Consider the following 18,677-nt stretch of genomic DNA (forward strand, 5'->3'; position numbering starts at 1 on the left):
ATAGTCCCTGTTCTCCTTACTATGGAAAACCAATTGGTTACTGAGCTACCACGGGCTTCATCTGAGCAGAGGTTCTAGGTTATATCCATACATGGTCCTTGGTGGAGTGTCAGTCTCAGAAAAGATCCCTGTGCCCAGATATATTTGGTCCTTGTGGAACTCCTATCCTTTCCACGTCATACTAACTCCCCTTCTTTCATATGATTTCCTGCACTCTGCCGAGGGTTTGGTTATAAGTCTTAGTATCTGCTTTGATACACTGCTAGGTAGAGTCTTTCAGAGGCCCTCTGTGGTAGGCTCCTGTCCTGTTACTTGTAAAAAAGATCACCCCAGCATTTGGGGAGTTGAGACGAGATTGCTGAGTGCAATGACAGCCCAAGGTACATAATTCAAAGACAGCCAGGGATATAAAGCCAAACTATGTCTCAAACAAACAAAAGGGCTCGGGTCAGACATGAAGGCCTAACTGCAAATGTCTCTAATTCCACCACTTGGGAGACAGAGGCAGGCAGATTTCTGTGAGTTTGAGATCAACCTGGTCTGAGGCCAGAAGAGGCATCAGACCTCCAGGAACCAGTTACAGGAGGGTGTGAGCGGCCATGTGGTTGTTGGGAACCAAACTTAGGGCGTCAGAGTTTTAAGTGTTCCTAACTACTGAGCCATCTGTCTAGCCATATAAAATATTTAAAAATTAACAATAGGGGGCCAGGCTTGACGGTATATGCCTTAAATCCCAGCCCTTGGGAGGCAGAGGCAGAGGCAGAGGCAGAGGCAGGGGGATCTCTGTAAGTCTGAGGACAGCCTGGTCTACATAGTGAGTTCCAAGAAAGCCAGAGCTACATAATAAGACCCTGCCTCAAAAAACCTAAACAACAGCAATAATAATGATGATGATAATGAGCAGAGTGCTTAGAATATAGCTTGGCAGCAGCCTGCTTAAGTGCATGTTCAATCTTCAGCACCAAGAGAGATGTGTTTATAAAAACACCAAATTTCCATTAATCAGGAGTGCTGCCGGGCAGTGGTGGTGCACAGCCTTAATCCCAGCACTTGGGAGACAGAGGCGGGGGGGGGGGGGTCCTTGGGGGTTCAAGGCCGGCCGGGTCTAAGAGCCATTTCCAGGAAAGCTAAGGGTACACAGCGAAACCCTGTTTCAAAAAAAAAAAATTTTAAAAAGGGAAGAAAAAAAAAAAAAGGTGCTACCTATGGCAGTACATCAGAAAGAAAAAGCAGATCCACAAAAGATAACTTGAATAGCATATCTTTAATACTGTCTTTAAAGGTCTGCTACTCACCTACAGCATACTGTGAAATATAAAATATGGTTTTCCTAAACCTAAATAGAGAATTCTTTTATCAGCATTTGTCTACTGAGAACATATTTTCATTTCAAATATATGTAAGCTTTCTCAGCCAGAACACAATCCAGTGTGAACAGAAACTGCGATGTAAGACCCAACACTCTGTGACATAAACACGACACATTACTTTTGAACATAAGTCACTTGAAGTAAATTGGATTTAATTTCTAACTTAAGAGTGAGAAAACAATTTCTATGCAATGCCTTGACCAAAATCAAACAGTTGGGGGCAAAATTACCATGTTATGATACAAACCAAACTCTACTAAAATATTTGTCAGAGGTCTGAATGCATATTTAACTACAGCTGTGGCATTAGATGCCTTTAGCTAAGGGGTGATGAGAGCACATAGAAACCACGTCACAACTTTTAATTAAGTGTGCACACGTGCGCACACGTGGGGTTTGAGGACAAGCCTGTGAAGCTGGTTCTCCCCCTCCCCCTTCATGTGGGTTAAACTCAGGTTGCCAGGTAGCCAGGCTTGCATGACAAGCCTTCAGCCACTGAGCCACATCAGCACAGACCCCAACTTACACTTCGCTGATACCAACCTTACACTCTGAGGCCTGCCATTCCCCAAGACACACTTCCAATTTCATAAAGCTAGGGACAAAACGAACCTACTTTTAAAAATCTACTCTTTATGAAGTTACTAACCTCGGAATGACTTTTCTGAAGACAGCAAAATATTGTTTTCCTCAAATACTTGACAGTTCATTTTTGACAAGTGATTGAGAAAAATAAATGAAGCTCTGACCATAAACACAAATGTGTACGTTCATCTCTATATTCTGGGAGGCTATGTCCTATGACCTCACTTATACTGCTGATTTAAATTATAATAAGTTATCTCAATACAGGACATTAATCTCAATTTTTAAACTTAAATCATCTTTACTGCACCATTATCCTTTCTACTTTTATTTTTACATTATTTCTATAAATACTCAAATGAAAAACAATCCACCATCTTGAAATCACTATACAATGTTATATTGGCGGTCTAGAGATTTTTTTTAAATATTTTGTTAAAATGTAAAAACTCTGAAATTACAACCAAAAAAATTACAATTTTACAGTATATATCTAATTTATTTTAAAAAAATAGTTTTGCTTTGTTTTTTTTATACAAGTAACTAAGTGTTATTTTTTTCAAACGAACTCCTGCATATAGGCTAAAAGCGGGCCTGTAGTCTTGTTCTACCAATATCTTTCATTGTCTCAGGCTGGTACTTCAACAATTTCAAAGTAGTCATGTGGCAGAATCACATAGCCCCTTTCTGACACATCATCCTTCTCTCGCTGAAAGTGCACAACCTCCTTTAGCTTTTCCAGCTGTCTCTCCTGCCTCCGGCATCGCTGCTGCGCAGTCTTGAGTTTCTTCCTGAGCTTTTCAACCTGCTGCTCCAGCTGGAGAATCCTCTTCCTCTGGTGCATTGTATCCTCCACAGTGTAATTGTGGTCGCAGAAGACTGAGAGGTTATCAGGGGTATGGAGAGGAGGCATCAGAAGCCCAATGGCAGCATCAACCTGGGAAGCTGGGGGTGAAGGAGGAGGAAGCTGTTCTTGGGATTCCAGATCTTCCTTCTAAAATAGCAATATACAAGCACATGTAAGTTTTGTAACTACATAGCAGCCTCAAAATATCTCTAGAATTTTAGTGCTTTTTTTGTCACTCCATGCTACAGAAAAATTCTAAAATGAGAAAACATTATCTTGGTGGTGGATTTTGCAGTACCGGCACGGAATCCAGGGCACCAAGACCTCCACCAAAGCTCTCTATTATGACTAAAACCCAGGCCTAACAATTTCAGCCTTGGGTTTTGGCTTGTTTGCAGATTTTTAAAAATCTACACAGGGTCTTGCTGTGTAGCCTAGGCTAGTCCTACACTACTAGAACTACCTCCCAAGTACTAGGATTACAAGCAAAATGCAACCATCTCTGGCATCAGTTTGTGGTGGTTTCTGTTTATTTTGGAAGTTGGTTTTTTTTTGGGGGGGGGGGGCGGAAGGATCCTTTCAGTAAAATCCAGGTTGGCCTAGAAAATTACAATGTTTACCACACTAGCCTCAAACTGCGGCAATCCTCTTGGTTCGCTTTCTCCAGTGCTCACATTGCTGGTGTGTGCCACCATGCAGGGTATTTTCAGTCCTAATTCAATGCTTCTATTTGAAGTTAAAGTGGGATTTGTGAAATAGAAAAAGTGATTTAGTTAGATATAAGTAAATACTAAAACCTAAAACAAGAAAAATAACTTGAAAATAAATTGTCACTAGGAACGAAAACAAAACTTATCAACATGTAAATGAAAACATAGAACTATCTGTAACTTATAAAACTAAACTGAGTTAAGTGTGAGGTACTTAATACATAGAATTCATGTTTTTTTAAAAAGTATATGATTTTACAACTGTATTAAAATTGTTAATAGTGGTTATTTTTTTTTTTCTTTAAAAATTTATTTTTAGTCATGGGCATATATGTGTGTGTGTCTGTGTGTGTACCTGCTGTGGGGGTGGGGTGAGGGTGCGGGTGTGAGGAGGCCAGAGACATTGCGTCCCTTGGAGCTAGAGTTGCAGGAATTGTGAGCCACCTGATGTGAGTGTTGGAAATAGAACTCAGGTCCTCAGCAAGAGCAATACATACCCTTAACCACTAAGTCCCAACAGTGCTTACTGTCCGCTGATGGGTTCCCTGATTTTCCCAAACTCTATACAATGAACCCATTAGTTTCATAAATTAAAATAGTATACAGCCCAAATCCAGTGCTTATGATCCTGGAGTTCGGAAGGTAGAGGTAGGAGATCAGCAGTTCCAATTCAGCCATGGCTATAGAGCAAGCTCAAAGCCAGCCTGAGCTGTTTAAGACCTTGTCTCACACAAGGGATGGGAGGAGTGGAGAATGGAGAGGAGAAGAGAACGCGAAGAAAGGGGGAAAAACAACCCAACCTTTAAAGACCTGATTTACCTTGTCATGGGGCTCAATACAAAGAAATATCGTGGGAACGGCGTTCTCTTTGAGTAGCTTGTTGTTGCACTCTCTCTTGAAGCAGTCTGGGGTGAAGTGCTCTGAACAGATACTGCTGTATTTAGTGGGCTTGAAGTTCTTTCTTCTAACAGCTGCCTCCCACTGTTTACAGAGACTGGGGCGAGTAAGAGGAAACCTAAGAAGATACAATTCAACTCTCTGACTTTACTTTAAAAAGTAAATAAAAAAAGCACCCACACATTCCGGCTTATTAAAGAACTATCATATGGCATACCAAGGAAAATCTTAACATACGAAGGAGAATCTGACTGCAGATTAGTGCCCGTTACTTACATCATTAAGGTTTACCTTTTCATAATGATGATACTTAACAGTTTGAGTAAAAATAGTACATGCAATACAATTCTACTCATATTTTTCTAGCAATTCTTTTTTTTACAGAAAAACAAAAATTGTACCTATGTTTGTATCTGGATATAAAGAGATGTCTAGTTCTTTTGGAATCAGCCCAACAAATATAAATAGACTAAATCTGGACCGCTTGAATGATAGGCAGATGATAAAGAAGTAAAGGACATTATTTTATCCATTAGCTCAGCCTAGATAATGGGGACCCTTTATATTTATTGTCACTGTGCTCTTCTATATCAAAGACTTTGAGGTACACTAGAGAGATTAGAAAAAGCTGAATAAGAATGTTTCAATTTATGTTCCAAAATTATTCCACCACATAAGGTATGCCAGACCCTGATCATACTTTTTTCATGAAGACCTAACAAATCTTCACGTCAGCAGTTATTCTTTGCACAGCAAGCTTTCTCCACTGCCATTAGAAAAAAGTACAAATCACAGTGGCAATTTCATATATATCTAGTCTCCTAGCACAAATTCTGAACTCTGTCAAGATTTTTGCCATTTACTGTTCTTTAAGATAAGGGATAAGATGCACGTTAGGGCTGTTATAAAAAATGGAAATCCCAAAAATCCCAACTGTTCTATTTTACCAATGAAGACCAGGAGCCAGATGCTGGGGTGAAAACCTACTAGCTAGAGAGAGGCAGAGAAAGCACCCAGGGGATCTTCATACTCAGCTCACATCCCAGAAAGAAAAAGGCCCAAAGCTAAAAGTTTGCTAGCTCAGCCCACAGCCCAGGAGGAGAAAGTCAAAAGCTCAAGACCAAGAGGCTAAAGAGCCCAAGAGCTAGAGAGCTAAAGTGCTGAAAATCAAAAGCCCCCTCTTCTCCACAGTCTTAAACAACCTTTAACTCAAAGCCTCTCCTAATCTTTAATTCTTGCCAGCTGGTTTCTTGCTCCGATTCTTGACCTAGGGTTAACTTCATTAAATCCCGCGAATAGAAAACTTTAATATTAAAGGTGTGTGTTAGTACTGACCCACACCAAAAAAAAAAACCCAGGTTTTCACAGTTCATAATCTCCGGGATCACAATGGGATCAAATAGCCTGCAACGCGTTAGCCCTTCTTTTATTTTCCAACATCCAGCAGTTGTTAACAGTATTTTTGATGTGTGTCATTTTTAACTATCTCCAAATTTTAAGATTTCCCCTTGCCATCTTAATAGAAGCATAGAAAAGGGAGGTGGCCAGTGAAATGCCTGTCACCATTTCCTGATCTATTTCTACACTTCAAAAATGTACGAATTCCCAAGTATTATTAGGATATATTCTACCCTCTTCCCTGAGAGAAATCACTGGCACATTAAACTCGCTTTCTACCAAACATTGCTTATCAAGTGCAAACATTAGCCCTGCCCCCCCCCCCCCCCCCCCCCCGGAAAAAAAACCCTGAGAGAACATTCTGAAATTTGTTTCTGTAATTGCTTTGGCTATGGATAATTTGTATAACTTGTCATTGGATCTGATTTCTTAGATATCATCTGCATACAGATAGGAATTCCTTGAAACAAAACTAACAGAAAACTTGTAACAACGAATTTGGCTGCTTTTTTTTTAAAAAAAACAAACACATCACATTGCTAATAATTACCACCAGTCACGTTAATTCTTCCGTTTTCTTCTACTCTCAAGAGAGTATTTTTCACCTTGGGTTTCTCGTTGGCGGTACCTACCACGCGAACTAGCACTGACAGCTGCGAGAAAGGCCGGCCTTAGCTCCCACTGGCCTTTACTGTGGCAATTATCACTGTGTGTTGAAAGACTGAGGTTCATCTTGGCAATACCAAGAGCTTCCTCTGAAACTCACAGATCCTAGGAAGCTGCTTCCCTGAACCTAAGTCTAAAAGTCCTCCCCGACGTTGTCGCCCTCCCTCCTAGCGACAAGAGCAAGGTGGGAAAACCGATTTCCTCCCAAGCGTTCCTATGCCTAGGTCCTCCCTGTGCCCCGTCCCCACAGCGCGGCTCCCGACGAAATGCGGCGAGAGGCCTCTAGGGGTCGCTCGCACGCCGGAAACGCCGCTCGGGAGAGAAGGCGCGGCCGCGGCTTGCCCAGAGCCGGGCCGACGGAGGCGCCGCGCGCAGGGGCCGCGGCCCGAGCCCGCCGGCCGCCCCGCCTTCCCCAGGTCTCGCGCGGACACGCGCCGGGCTCCGCCTCCGCCCGGCCGCGCGCCCCTCGGCCCGGCCGCGCAGCGCCGCCAGTTACCTACTTGTGGAAGGAGACGGGCTTGTCCTTATCGTACCGGTTCTTGCAGCCGTAGGCGGAGCAGGACTGCACCATCCTTCTGGCCCTCCACACTTCCCTTCCGCCCGGGAGGCAGGGTGAAGGGGCCCTCGGCTGTCGCTGCGCTCGGCTTTGACACGCTCGCTGCTCTCGGTGGCTTAGGTCGGCAGTTACAGGGACGATCGCCTCCCCGTGGGGGGGGGGGCGATGGCTCTGTCCGTGGTGGTGTTTGCTTTAGCAGAGAGGCTACAGCTGTCGCCCGTCTCCCATCTTCAAGATGGCGGAGGCAGCTTCAGCCTCAGCTCTCGCGAGGAGTACGCTCGCCGTCTCTGATTAGCCGAAGGTAACGTTCCCAGGGAAGCTGACCATTGGCTGGGGCTAGGCGTGTCTCGGGGGCGTGGCCAGTAATGCGGAAGTGGGTCGGCCCTCTGCGCTTTGGCCCGGAGGAAAAAAAGCGTTTCTTTGGGAGCCATACTTCAGTAGGTCTTGTAGTGGTGAGTGTGGTTGCTGTGTCTGTCGTTTACTGCTGCAATTTGGCAAAGATCGGCCTTAGTTCCGGGTGGCCGCGGAGGTGTAATTTGTACAAATCTGTGATCCACGTTCAGAATCCATGTGACAAGGAGGACAGACGCACACTCCGTTTCTTCTCAGTTGAGAAAGCAGAAGCACTTCTGAACGTGGTTACTTTCGTGTCGTGGTCTGTGCTGAAAATTGCTAGCTGCTGCAGCGATTTTTTTTTTTTTTTTCATGCTGGAGAAAAGTTTTACATCCTTGACCCTCTAGTTTTGAGTCTGGAGTGCGTTCTCCATTATAGACTTCTGTACACTTAAATATTCCCTTAGGCATCCATTTATGCCTCCCATCTCTACAGTGCTTTGATTCTTCAGCCAACGTGCCATAATTTCCTAGCTCTTCAAAATACATGGGTTTGCCTTCTGAGTAATCATGTTTTTGGATTAATGTATTCAACGATGGCTTAAATCTGAAACCCCAATATCACTGAGTTTAAAAAAAAAAAAAAAAAGGACAATTCAGCGGTTAGGAGCATTTGTTGCTCTTGCAGAGGTCCCAGGTTGGATTCCCAGCACCCACACGGTAGTTCGCAACCATCTATTAATCTCCGGGCATTTGGGCGGCAGACAGGAATGTTGAAGGTCAGAGAACAACTTGTGGGAATGGGTTCTCTTCTTCCACCCTGTAGGCTCAGGGAATCAAATTCAGGTCAGCAGGCTTGGTGCCAAGAATTTTTACCAGCTGAGCCTTCTGGCCTGCTCCTAGGTGTTGGAGTGATGTTTTTGTGCGCTGTGTAAAAGATTACCCTTGTAATTCAAATGCTGATTTGTGCCCACAGAGATCTGATTACAGGCTGGACTCTGGTATTGTCATTATTATGAAGCATCTCCAGCGTCAGTCTTTCGTAAACATTGTTTTTCCCATCACCTTCTGATTGGTTACATAAAGAGCGGAATGGCCAATAGCTGGGCTGAAGGACAGGATTTTAGGAGGCAAGTAGAGAGGCATTATTCCCCAGCCAGACACAGAGAAAGAAAAAGCAAGGACTAAGGGACTAAGAATGAAAGGTGACAGGTCATGTGGTGGGACACAGGCCAGGCCAGTATTGCTTTAGAACAGCTGAGAATCTGCCCAGCCATCGTGCCATAAATTATTCCCCGCCTTTCTCAAGATTTAGGTTAATCTCATAGAATAAAAAGAGTATCTCTTGGTTATTTATCTCTTGGATAAATAGTCCCTCATCACCATTCTTATTCCGACTCAACAACTTCTTGTCAGCCCTAGTCTCGAGCTTTCTCCTTGTCCCCCATAGAAACGTTGCCAGTTCCTTATAAAGTTTATAGACTTCAGAGGATGCCCCTGTCCTGAATACAATCCAAATTACTTATGGTGGCCTATATAACCCAAGGAACAGGTACGTCTGTGTTTTCACTCTCTTCCCCTGCTGGTCCGTAAGTCTTCTGTAACTGCTAGATAAGCTATTTTTCTTGGCCTGTGATACCCATCCCCCAGCCTTCCCATCATTAAGATGTATCTTCTGTGTTACATTCGGAAAAGCTTTCCTTACCTTCTCCAGCTAAGGCATTTACTTTTTTGTTCCTGTGAAATTCTGTGCTTACCTCTGTAGTTACATGCTCTAATGCCTGTGTCTCATCTGAACGGGGCCCCTGTTGAGGGCAGCACCCCACCAGACCCAGTAGCCCCAGCAGCTTTGTATGCTGCAAATTATTTGAGAAATTCTGAATTAAATGGGCCTAGAAACTATACCTCTAGTATAGAGCTACTGCTTTGATTTCAAAGCAGTAGCTCTATACTAGAGATACCAGAATAGTGGTTTGTTCACATTTTTGAATGTATTAAACCTAGATTCTCCACTGTAAAAATAAAAATCAAGATATGATTACAGATTAGACCCCCAAAATAATGTTACCTTAAACTCTTCAACTGTAACTAATAAAAATAAACTCTTTACATACCAACTAATGTGATAAATATTTATTGGAAATCTGTTATGCACTTCTAAGGGGTTAGGCTAGATTAGTGATGATGGGTAGCATGTTAGTCTGCTGAACTACTTCTTTTATGTAGCTAATATTCCACAGTGAGAACAGGAGACACACAGAAATGTGGAATGTGCTGTGAGGAGGTTGCAGCTTTTAAAAATGAGGACAGGACTGGCCTACTAAAAGTGATACTGAACAAAGTCTTAACTATGAGGACATCTTCTGAACACTGAAGCATAAGGCATGGTGAAGGAGACCTGAGGCTCAATGCTGCTGGCCTGTGGAAGGAAAAGCAGAAGTGTGTGTCGAGCTGCTGAGTGAAGGAGCCTGGGGAACAAACAGGAGATGAGATCAGAGAGGAAGTTAGATGATAAGAGCCTAGAGAGTTTTGTAGGCTGCTGTAAGCTATTTTCCTCTAAGATGGAGAATAGGCTTTCCTTACCTACCATGTTGAGGTTATTTTACTACTGAGCAACATCCTGTCTCCACAGTCAGCTTTTAAGCAGAAGGGTAATGCAGTTTTCAACATTCTTTGCAGTTCAGGCTTGGTAGCATACTCCTGTAATTCCAGCCTTCACAAAGGAAAAGCAAGAATTGTGCTGCGAGCGTGAGGGCAACCTGGTCTTAATGACTTCCAGCCAACCAAGGGGTACATGGTCAAACCCTATCTAAAAAAAATAAACTTTGCTGTGTTGAGATGGGAGTAGGGATGCAAAATATAAAGTGGGTGATTTAAAGTGACTGTCTCTTTCATTTGTTAATTTTTCTATATTGGGCACCAGCATGGGTTAGCATGTTATGTGGGAAAAGTGTTAGGCATATTAGTGTGCCACCCATCTTCTCAGAGCTTATATTCTACAGAGGGGGAGGTGGAGTAAAAATATAAATTATACTAAGGTGCCTGAATAAGGAAGATTAAGAGAAAAGTCTCCGCTTGCTTTAATTAGAGCAGGTATTCCATGGAAGGAATGAACATGAATTGGAAATCAGAGGATGGAATGAAGGAAGGTGAGGAGGAGCTTTCCAGATACTGGGGATATGTGTTAAGGCACCAACTTGTGTTTAAAAGTACAGCCAATAGAAGAGGTCCAGACCTTCGTGGTGGAGTCCAGTGAGAAGGGCATGAAGTAAAGATTGAAGAGTTCGAGTCTAGTGTTAGTATGGATGAAGTTTAATGGGAAACCACTGGGCCATTTTAGGCACCAATCAATACTTTTTAAAAGGTAATTCTACCTGTTTTAAGAGCTGCAGAAGAGCAACAGTTCAAAAACAAACCAATTAGGAGGCTGTAGCTAGTGAGCACAACAAGAGGTGGTAGCTGGGATGAAGGTGGTGGCAGAGAAGCTAGGTGTGGTAAGATTCAAGATGTATGTATGTAGTGCAAGCAGTCCAGCTTAGTGAGAGGTGGTGATGAGAATCGGGTGGGGTTTGAGCATAGTTTCTAAATCAAGCAACTTGCTTGAACATTAGATGTATATATGTAATGCAAAAGCAAAAGAACTACTCCTAACAAAATAGACTTAGGAGGGTAGGAGCACCTTAAACAGGGCTCATTTTATATAACTGAGGATGTCAGAAGAGAAAGTTAAAAAGTGGTGTTAAAGTAAGCAGTAAAGGGCCATTAAGAAAACACTTGTGGTCCAAAGACTAGCACCCCTGGCCGGGGTGAAGACCTAACCAGTTAGTTGGACCAGATCAGTCACCTGGCTGTGTGCCTACCCCTAGCAGGTTCACCTTAAGATATGATAAAGAGAGGTAGAATGAGATACTATATACATCCCCGAATCCCTGCCCCTGCTGCTGTAGAGTTTTTGCATGTAGCCATTCAACTTTGTAAGTCTGCCTATTTTACTCTGTTTCTTTTCTAAGCATGTTTTCCTTAACACTTGGGATTTCCCCAACATTTGGGGCTTCCTTACTTCCTCTAAAGCCTTCCTCCCCAACACGTATCTTGCTTGACCATAATGTGTTTTACTTCTATGCCAGCTTAAATGGCACGGTTATCTTGTTTGTTTCCCCCATCTCTCTTCTATTCTTCAGGCAGCTGCTGAGCTTTACAGCTTACCTGCCCTGGATTTGTTTTTTCTTTTAACCTCTAATAAAATCTTCCTTGACATCTGGATGCCAAATTGCACCTGCCAAAGTAATTATTTGGATCTTAATATAAATGATGCTTTACTGTTCTCTCGAAATCTGATTTGTCAATAAACATTACTGCTTCTTTCTACTTTAAAAAAAAATTTTTTTTCCTTGAACTTCATTTCAGTAAATTCTTTAAATCTTTAAGAACCCCCAAGAGGGGACTTTAACTTTCCATTAACACTGGTTCTATGCTTGAAACTGCAAACCACTAAGGAAATGTGCAAGGATCGCTTTAGAGTGGCTGTTAGTAGTCAAGCTGTTATATGTGTTATATGGCTGGATTTTTCTCTCTTACATCCTCTTGTCCATCTTTACTGTTCATAACTTGGAATTGAAATATATACTTTTATGTTCCTGGACATAATCCTTAATTGCTCCTACTTCAAAATGGTATGTTTACGGATATGACTAATTGCATATAATTTTAAAAATCAGTTTGTTGAACTAAACACAGTATGGTTTTCTTTATAAAAATATTTTCCAGCTAAAATTTTCACTATGTGATCAAAAATTTATTAGCTGAATAGAAAAATAATTTTCGCCTTTTTAAACGTAACATTTTTATTGATTCTCTGGGAATTTCACATCATGCACGCTAAGCATACTGACTTCCAAGTCAAAAACAATGTGGCCCCTGGTGGCAGCATAGGTCACAGAAATCAGCGTGGCTTCAGGCTTGGAGCACAGACCATGGACAAGCAAATATTCTTCAGTGGTAACACAGGCCATGAACATCAACACAGATCCATGCTTCAGTTGGACCATGAACCTAGACATGGCCCTTGGGGACAGCATGCCTTAACATCACCATGGCCTCAGGTGGCAGCACAAGCCACCCAGTATGGCCCCCCAGAGGAAGCACCGTCTCTGGACATCCACGTGGCTTCAGGCTGCAGCACAGACCACAGACATTCTTTTTTTTTTTTTTTTTTTGGAGACACCTCACTTGGTAACCCTGCCTGGTCTAGAACTCATAGACCAGGCAAGCCCTGAACTCAAGAGAGATCCACCTCTTGCCTCCCAATTAAAGGCCTGCATCATCGCATCCAGGTCCTAACATTTTGAAAGGGTTGGTGAAAATAAACCAATTGTACATTAACAGTTCAGTCAATAAATGTGGCATAGTTCACAATCAATAGCAAACAAAATAATGAATTTATGGGCTGGCTGTGTAGCTCAGTTGGTACATGCACTTAACTGGGCATGGTGACACACTGGTAATCCTAGCAGTCAGGAGGTAGAGACAGGAGGATCAAAAATTCATGGTCATCCTTGTCTCTACCAGCCTGAATTATGAGGCCCTCAAATAAAAATACCGGTACCCACAATGAGTGATTCCTACATGTCCTACATATATAATGTTGAAGAAGTCAGACAAAAAGAAAATAGTAAGCGAAAATAGTATGCATGTTTCAAAATATGTAGATGAAACTACAGTCAGGAGTGGTTACTTCAGGAGTTGTGATACAGTTAACAAGGTGGTGGCCAGTATGTTTACAACTCAGTGATGCTGCTATATGGCTAGATATTCACAAGCTTAATAAAACAGGAGCTGGACACTGTCCTAGTAATATACTGACTGCAAACCAAAGACTGGAACTGTAAGATCAATCACTGTCCAGAAGAATGGGACCTGAGCCTTCTCTTTGTCCCTGGGAGTCGATGTGGCATGCTGGTCTGCCTGTAAGGTTATTAGTATGTAATTAAATGAGCCTTACATCTTAAATAATGGCTGTGAACTAGCTGGCTTTTTGATTGAGTAATAAGATGTAACACTGCTCTTGGTAAAAGTCAAACCAGACAGTCCTATCAACCACCTAGACAAGACAAAGACCCCCAGAAAACTGTTTTGTTTTAGAAATAGAATAAATCTTACCTAAAATATAGTAGATCAGTACAATGGTCCCTCTGACCATTGACCACTGTCATCTTCTTGAGACTGTTTCTACTCTGTAACAAAATACTATACCCTTCAATAAAGACCCTGTCTTTAATCTACTTTACTGTGTGTTCCTCATCTCAATTTTTCTTTTTTTGGGGTTAGGGGGTGACCAAAAGGATAAGGAGCTGAGAGATTCTCAGACCAAGTTCCCAGTGATTATATAGTCATTTGGTCTCTGTTGACTTTTCAATAAATATCAAAGATAAATATCAATAAATATTGGCTATAATGTTCTGGCTAATGTTCTGGCTTTAAGGAAAAGCGAATGAATAGGAAAAAGTGCTAATTCTAACTGTAATGTCTTGTGAGGCCAAGAACTCCTTCACTTACTGATAGAACACCATTTAAGAAAAAAATGAAAAGCCGATTCTTGACATGAAAAGGCTAAATTTGAATTGGTAGTGATGTAGCATCTCTATAAAGGAAGGGGATTTTGAGGTTGAGGCCAGTCTACATAATCAAACACTGTGTCAAAAGTGTTTTTACATATATGAAAATCTTATGCCAAGTTGTGGTGGCACACACCTTTAATCCCTGTACTGAGAAGGCAGAGGCAGATGAATCTCTGAGTTTGAGGCCAGCCTAGTCAACAGAGCAGGTTCCAGGACAGCCAAGGCTACAGAGAAACCTTGTCTTGAAAAAGACAAACAACAACAACAATAAAACAAAAAAGAAAAAAACCCCAAAGCATTGCACTTGAGATATACTTTATTAACAAAGCATGTTTTGTCATACAAGGGTGTCTGCAATAATTTACAAGAGGAAAAAAAAAATGTGCCATCTGGATTTCTGCAAAACTACTATGAACTTTGGCTTCCCCAGATTCCCACACTGAAGCCTAATCCCCTATTGTGGTAGGTAGAGGTGAGATGGAAAGTAATTAAAACCCTGGGGTAGACTCCTTTTGAATGAGATTAGGGTCCTGGTAAGAGACAGGAATAATCTTTCTCACCTTGGGGCTAAAAGTACCCCAATGATGGTATTTGTGTATATATATGCACAATCATGAGTTATGTGTACACTTGCATGCAGAAGACCAAGGAGGCCAGAAGAAAGCATCACATCCCTTGGAATGGGTGACAGACCATTGGAAAATACTGTGTAGGTGCTAGGAAACTGCATCCTTTGCAAGAGCAGTAAGTACTCTTGATGACTGAGCCATCACCAATCTACAGGGTATTTCTGATACAGCATTCAGGCTTTCTAGACCATACTTTTCAATGTGAAAAAACAATCTATAGTACTAAATTTTAAAAAAATCAACTTTATGTAGGATTCACAAATAGGCTTTGAATCCCCAGAAAATTAGTGCATATTTTATACACAAACACACACATATCTTAAGGATCCTGTACCACTGACTATGGCCACTTTGGTTTTAACTGCCATTTTGCCTAATGACTCTAGCATACACTCTTAAATCATAAAAGAATAAACCAAAGTTTTTAGATGTCAGATGCCAGCCTAGGCTCCAAGGAAAAGAGAGTACTTGCCTAACCAAACAGACCCTGGTTCGCTTTGATCTCCCGCACTATACCATTAAAAGTAAGGAAAAGGAAAAAGGTCAGCCTAGGTTTTTATACTGGTCATTGATAGATACCCAGACTTTCTCTTACCTGACAATATAGTGTTAGTAGTTTAAAAGGAGGCCAAGTATATTCCCTCTGCTAAAGGCCACATTTGTGTAGCTTAACGTCAGCCTTACTCTTTCAGAGATTCAGCTACCAAAGGTTACTATCTTACTGATTATCTATTTTTTCCCCTTTAAATTGTTGGTTTTTGTTGGTTGGTTTGTTTGTTTTTTGAGACAGGGTTTCTCTGTGTAGCCTTGGGTGTCCTGAACTCTCTTTGTAGACCAGGCTGGCCTCGAGCTCACAGAGATCCACCTGCCTCTGCCTCCCTAGTGCTGGGATTAAAGGCATGTACCACCACCACCGGGCTAAATGTTATTTTTAAACTAACTGGGTTGGGAATGTAGTCCAGTTTTTAGTATATACAAGGCCCTACCTAGGTTTGATTCCAAGCATAGAAAATAAATAAGCTAATTAAGTCCACCTATTAGATGTCAGTGACCTTAAAACATTTGTTGGAGCAAGAAAGCTATGGTAGGAGAGAAAGAAATGACTGCTGTAATTTCCACAAGTGCACAGCGGCATGCGTGCGACAGCATAGACACAATTTTTCCCTTACATGTATCCCTTAATCTTTTCCTACATCCTGCCATATACCTTCTAAAAGAATTGTCTAAGAAAGCCAAACATGGTGCTATATACCTATAATCCCAGTTCATAGGAGCTGGAGACAAGATAATCAGCAATTCAATGCCATCTAACCTACATGCTGAGCTTGAGGGCAGAAAGGACTAAACAAGATTCTGTCTCAAAGGGCAGGAGAGGGGGAGAGGTTACTCTCAAAGAATAAAGCCTGCACTGTAAGGGACTTGACCAGATAATTAGTTTGTTTTTTGAAGCAAGGTCTCACTCTATAGCCCAGACTGGCCTCCTACCACTACCTTCAGAGTGATTATAAGCATGTACCACCAAACCTGAACTAGAAGGCATGAAGATGGCATACCTACTCTCATTTAGGGATACAGAACATATCAAGACACAGATAGATATGACAGTGGCTGGTAAGACCCATGTTTGCTTACAGTCAAGGACTGAATGCTTAAAGCCAATATTAATGCAATGGAATGATTTAGGCCTCCTACTGGCAGGCCTCAAAGTTTATTGACCTGACCCTGGAGATTTCCTAAGCCTTAATGTTCAAGAGCCAGATCTAGGTTTATGGACTACTGTTTAACAAAATGGAGGGGTCTAGAGGACATTCAGTGTTTAGAGCTGGGGTAGGGCAAGAGGTACTACTGCAGATACAGGAATGCAAGATCAGAATTATACAATATACAATTTAATTATACAATATACAATTTAAATATACAAAAGAAAGCCAGATAACAAGAAATAAAGAAGTTACAGGCCTGTTTAAATATATACTTTTTTCCCTATGTATTTATAGGAATATATATATAGTAACAATATATATATTGTGTTTTATATATATAGTATAGTATATATATATTATGTATAAAATATATATATATATATAGTAACAATCCCTCCACTACCCTCTGAAACAGCATCTCACTATATAGGTTGGCGTTGAACTCAAAAATCTACCTGCTTCTGCCTCCTAAGTCCTGGGACTAATGGAGTGCACCACTATGCCTGACAAATGGCAAATTATAGAAAGGAGAGCATATTAGTGGTTTTCTGCAGTTAAGCTTATGGGGGAGGAAGGAAAAGTGTGAGTGAAAAGGGGGTTACATGAAGAATCCTTGTGATAAAACTCTTCTACGGAAGTCTTGCCTGTCCCAGAATCAGAATCTTGGTTCTTACAATACTAGTTGCTAACACCAATTTCTGTACTGTAGTTTTATAAGATGCTACCACTGGATGAAACTGGGTAAATTATGCACAGGATCTTGTATTATGTCTGATGCGGCATATGCATCAACAGCTGTCTTAAAAAGCTTAATTCGGGAGATTAAACTGTTCTCAAGGTTGAGTTAGCCAGAAGAGAGAAAGACTTCCTGAATAGACAAACTGAAACCGGGTCAGCAAAACTTGAATGCAAGGTGTGTGTTAGCCTGGGGAATGAGTAGTCGGCCAAAGTCAGTTCAAAAGACATTCTGATTAGGAACCTGGTATAGTGGTTCATCCCTGCAATACCACAAGATTGAGACCAGCCTGATCTACTTAGGCTAAAAGGGCTCCATGGTGAAACCCTGTCTCAACAAATAGATAAAAAGGCTCTGAGGTAACTTCAACCTTTTGTATCCAGAATTAACAGATTGCCAGATTAAATAATTTAAGTTTCCTGAAAAGCAGGTTTGTTTGTTTGTTTTGTTTTGTTTTAATTTAAAAATATCTAAATAGAGGCCAGGTGTTGTGACACATGCCTTTGACTCCAGCACTCAGTGGGCAGGGGTAGGGGCAAATTTCTCTAAAATCAAGGCCAACCAGGGCTTTGTATCAAGATCCTGTCTTAAAAAGGAAACAAAACAAACAAACAAAAAACTTAAGCAGGCGGCAAGGTGATGTACACTCAAGGGCACTTGCTGCCAAGCCTGATGACCTGAGTTCAAGCCCTGGAACTCACTTGTTAGGAAAGAACCAACCCCTGAAAATGTGTATACATTTTCTTTTGTTCCTGATCTCTGGGGGCACTACTGTATAGACAAGAAGTATACCTAAACAAGGCTTATGGATAGAGCTCAGATGTCAGTATGCTTACCTAATATGCAGGAAGCCCTGTGTTCAATCCCCAGAATCCCATAACATGGTGTACAGACTTGTAACCTCAGAACCCAGACAGCAAAGGAAGAGAGGATACATAAGGTTATCCTGTTCATACAGGTAGTTCAAGGTCAGCCTATGGTACATGAGACTGAGTTCCAACAAACAAAAAGCAGCTTCTATTTTTAAACATTTTTTTTTATTTCTTAATTTTAAAAATTATTTTTATATGTAGAGAGTTTTGACTTGATGTATGTCTGTGTACCCACACAAGCCAGAAGAGAGCATCACACAGTCTGGGACTGGAGTTACAGAGGGTTGTGAGCATACTATGTGGGAACTGAACCTGGGTCCTCTAGAAGAGAGCAGTGCTCTTAACCACTGATTAATTTCTTCAGTCACAGGTCTATCCTGTGCTCACACCAGACCTAGACTTTCTGGATTCTGATGGATAATGTTCGTCTCCTAAGTCAATCAATGTACAATGTAGAAATGTGTAAAAATTCACAGTCTACCCTATAAAGATGAAAAAGGGAAAAATTCCCCTTCTGTAGTTCATTATAAATACTGAGTTGAGCTGCAGTGTAAATCAAAAAAACAGTGAGCCAAAATTAACACTGAGTAAATAAATTACCATAAAGCATATGTTATTTTGCACATAGCTCTGTAAAGGGACGTATATGTACAAAAACAAATGCACAATGTATGGACTATAGTAAAGAGTTAAAATATTAATATGCAAAGTATTTTAAAAGCCACAGTATATTCAGTCAGTGGTCTTTCAAGATTTGT

The 18,677-nt window shown here is 41.4% G+C and overlaps 1 protein-coding gene across 2 annotated transcripts; it reads right to left on the reverse strand.

Annotated features, from left to right (window-relative positions):
- Positions 1-1,245: 1,245 nt before the first annotated feature.
- On the reverse strand, positions 1,246-7,285 carry Thap1 (THAP domain containing 1). Of its 2 annotated transcripts, none has more exons than XM_055593512.1 (3): positions 7,007-7,285; positions 4,332-4,527; positions 1,246-2,949 (listed from the first exon to the last, which is right to left on the reverse strand). In XM_055593512.1, exons 1-3 carry the CDS (start codon positions 7,042-7,044, stop codon positions 2,584-2,586), a joined length of 600 nt encoding a protein of 199 aa, XP_055449487.1. In that variant the 5' UTR covers positions 7,045-7,285; the 3' UTR covers positions 1,246-2,583. The 2 variants fall into 2 exon arrangements, with proteins under 2 accessions (XP_055449487.1, XP_055449486.1); XM_055593511.1 differs by having other exon boundaries at positions 6,974-7,283.
- Between the last annotated feature and the right edge of the window lie 11,392 nt (positions 7,286-18,677).

Source organism: Psammomys obesus, unplaced genomic scaffold, assembly GCF_907164565.1.
Source record: "Psammomys obesus unplaced genomic scaffold, mPsaObe1.curated_primary_1811, whole genome shotgun sequence".
NCBI classification, from domain to species: domain Eukaryota; kingdom Metazoa; phylum Chordata; class Mammalia; order Rodentia; family Muridae; genus Psammomys; species Psammomys obesus.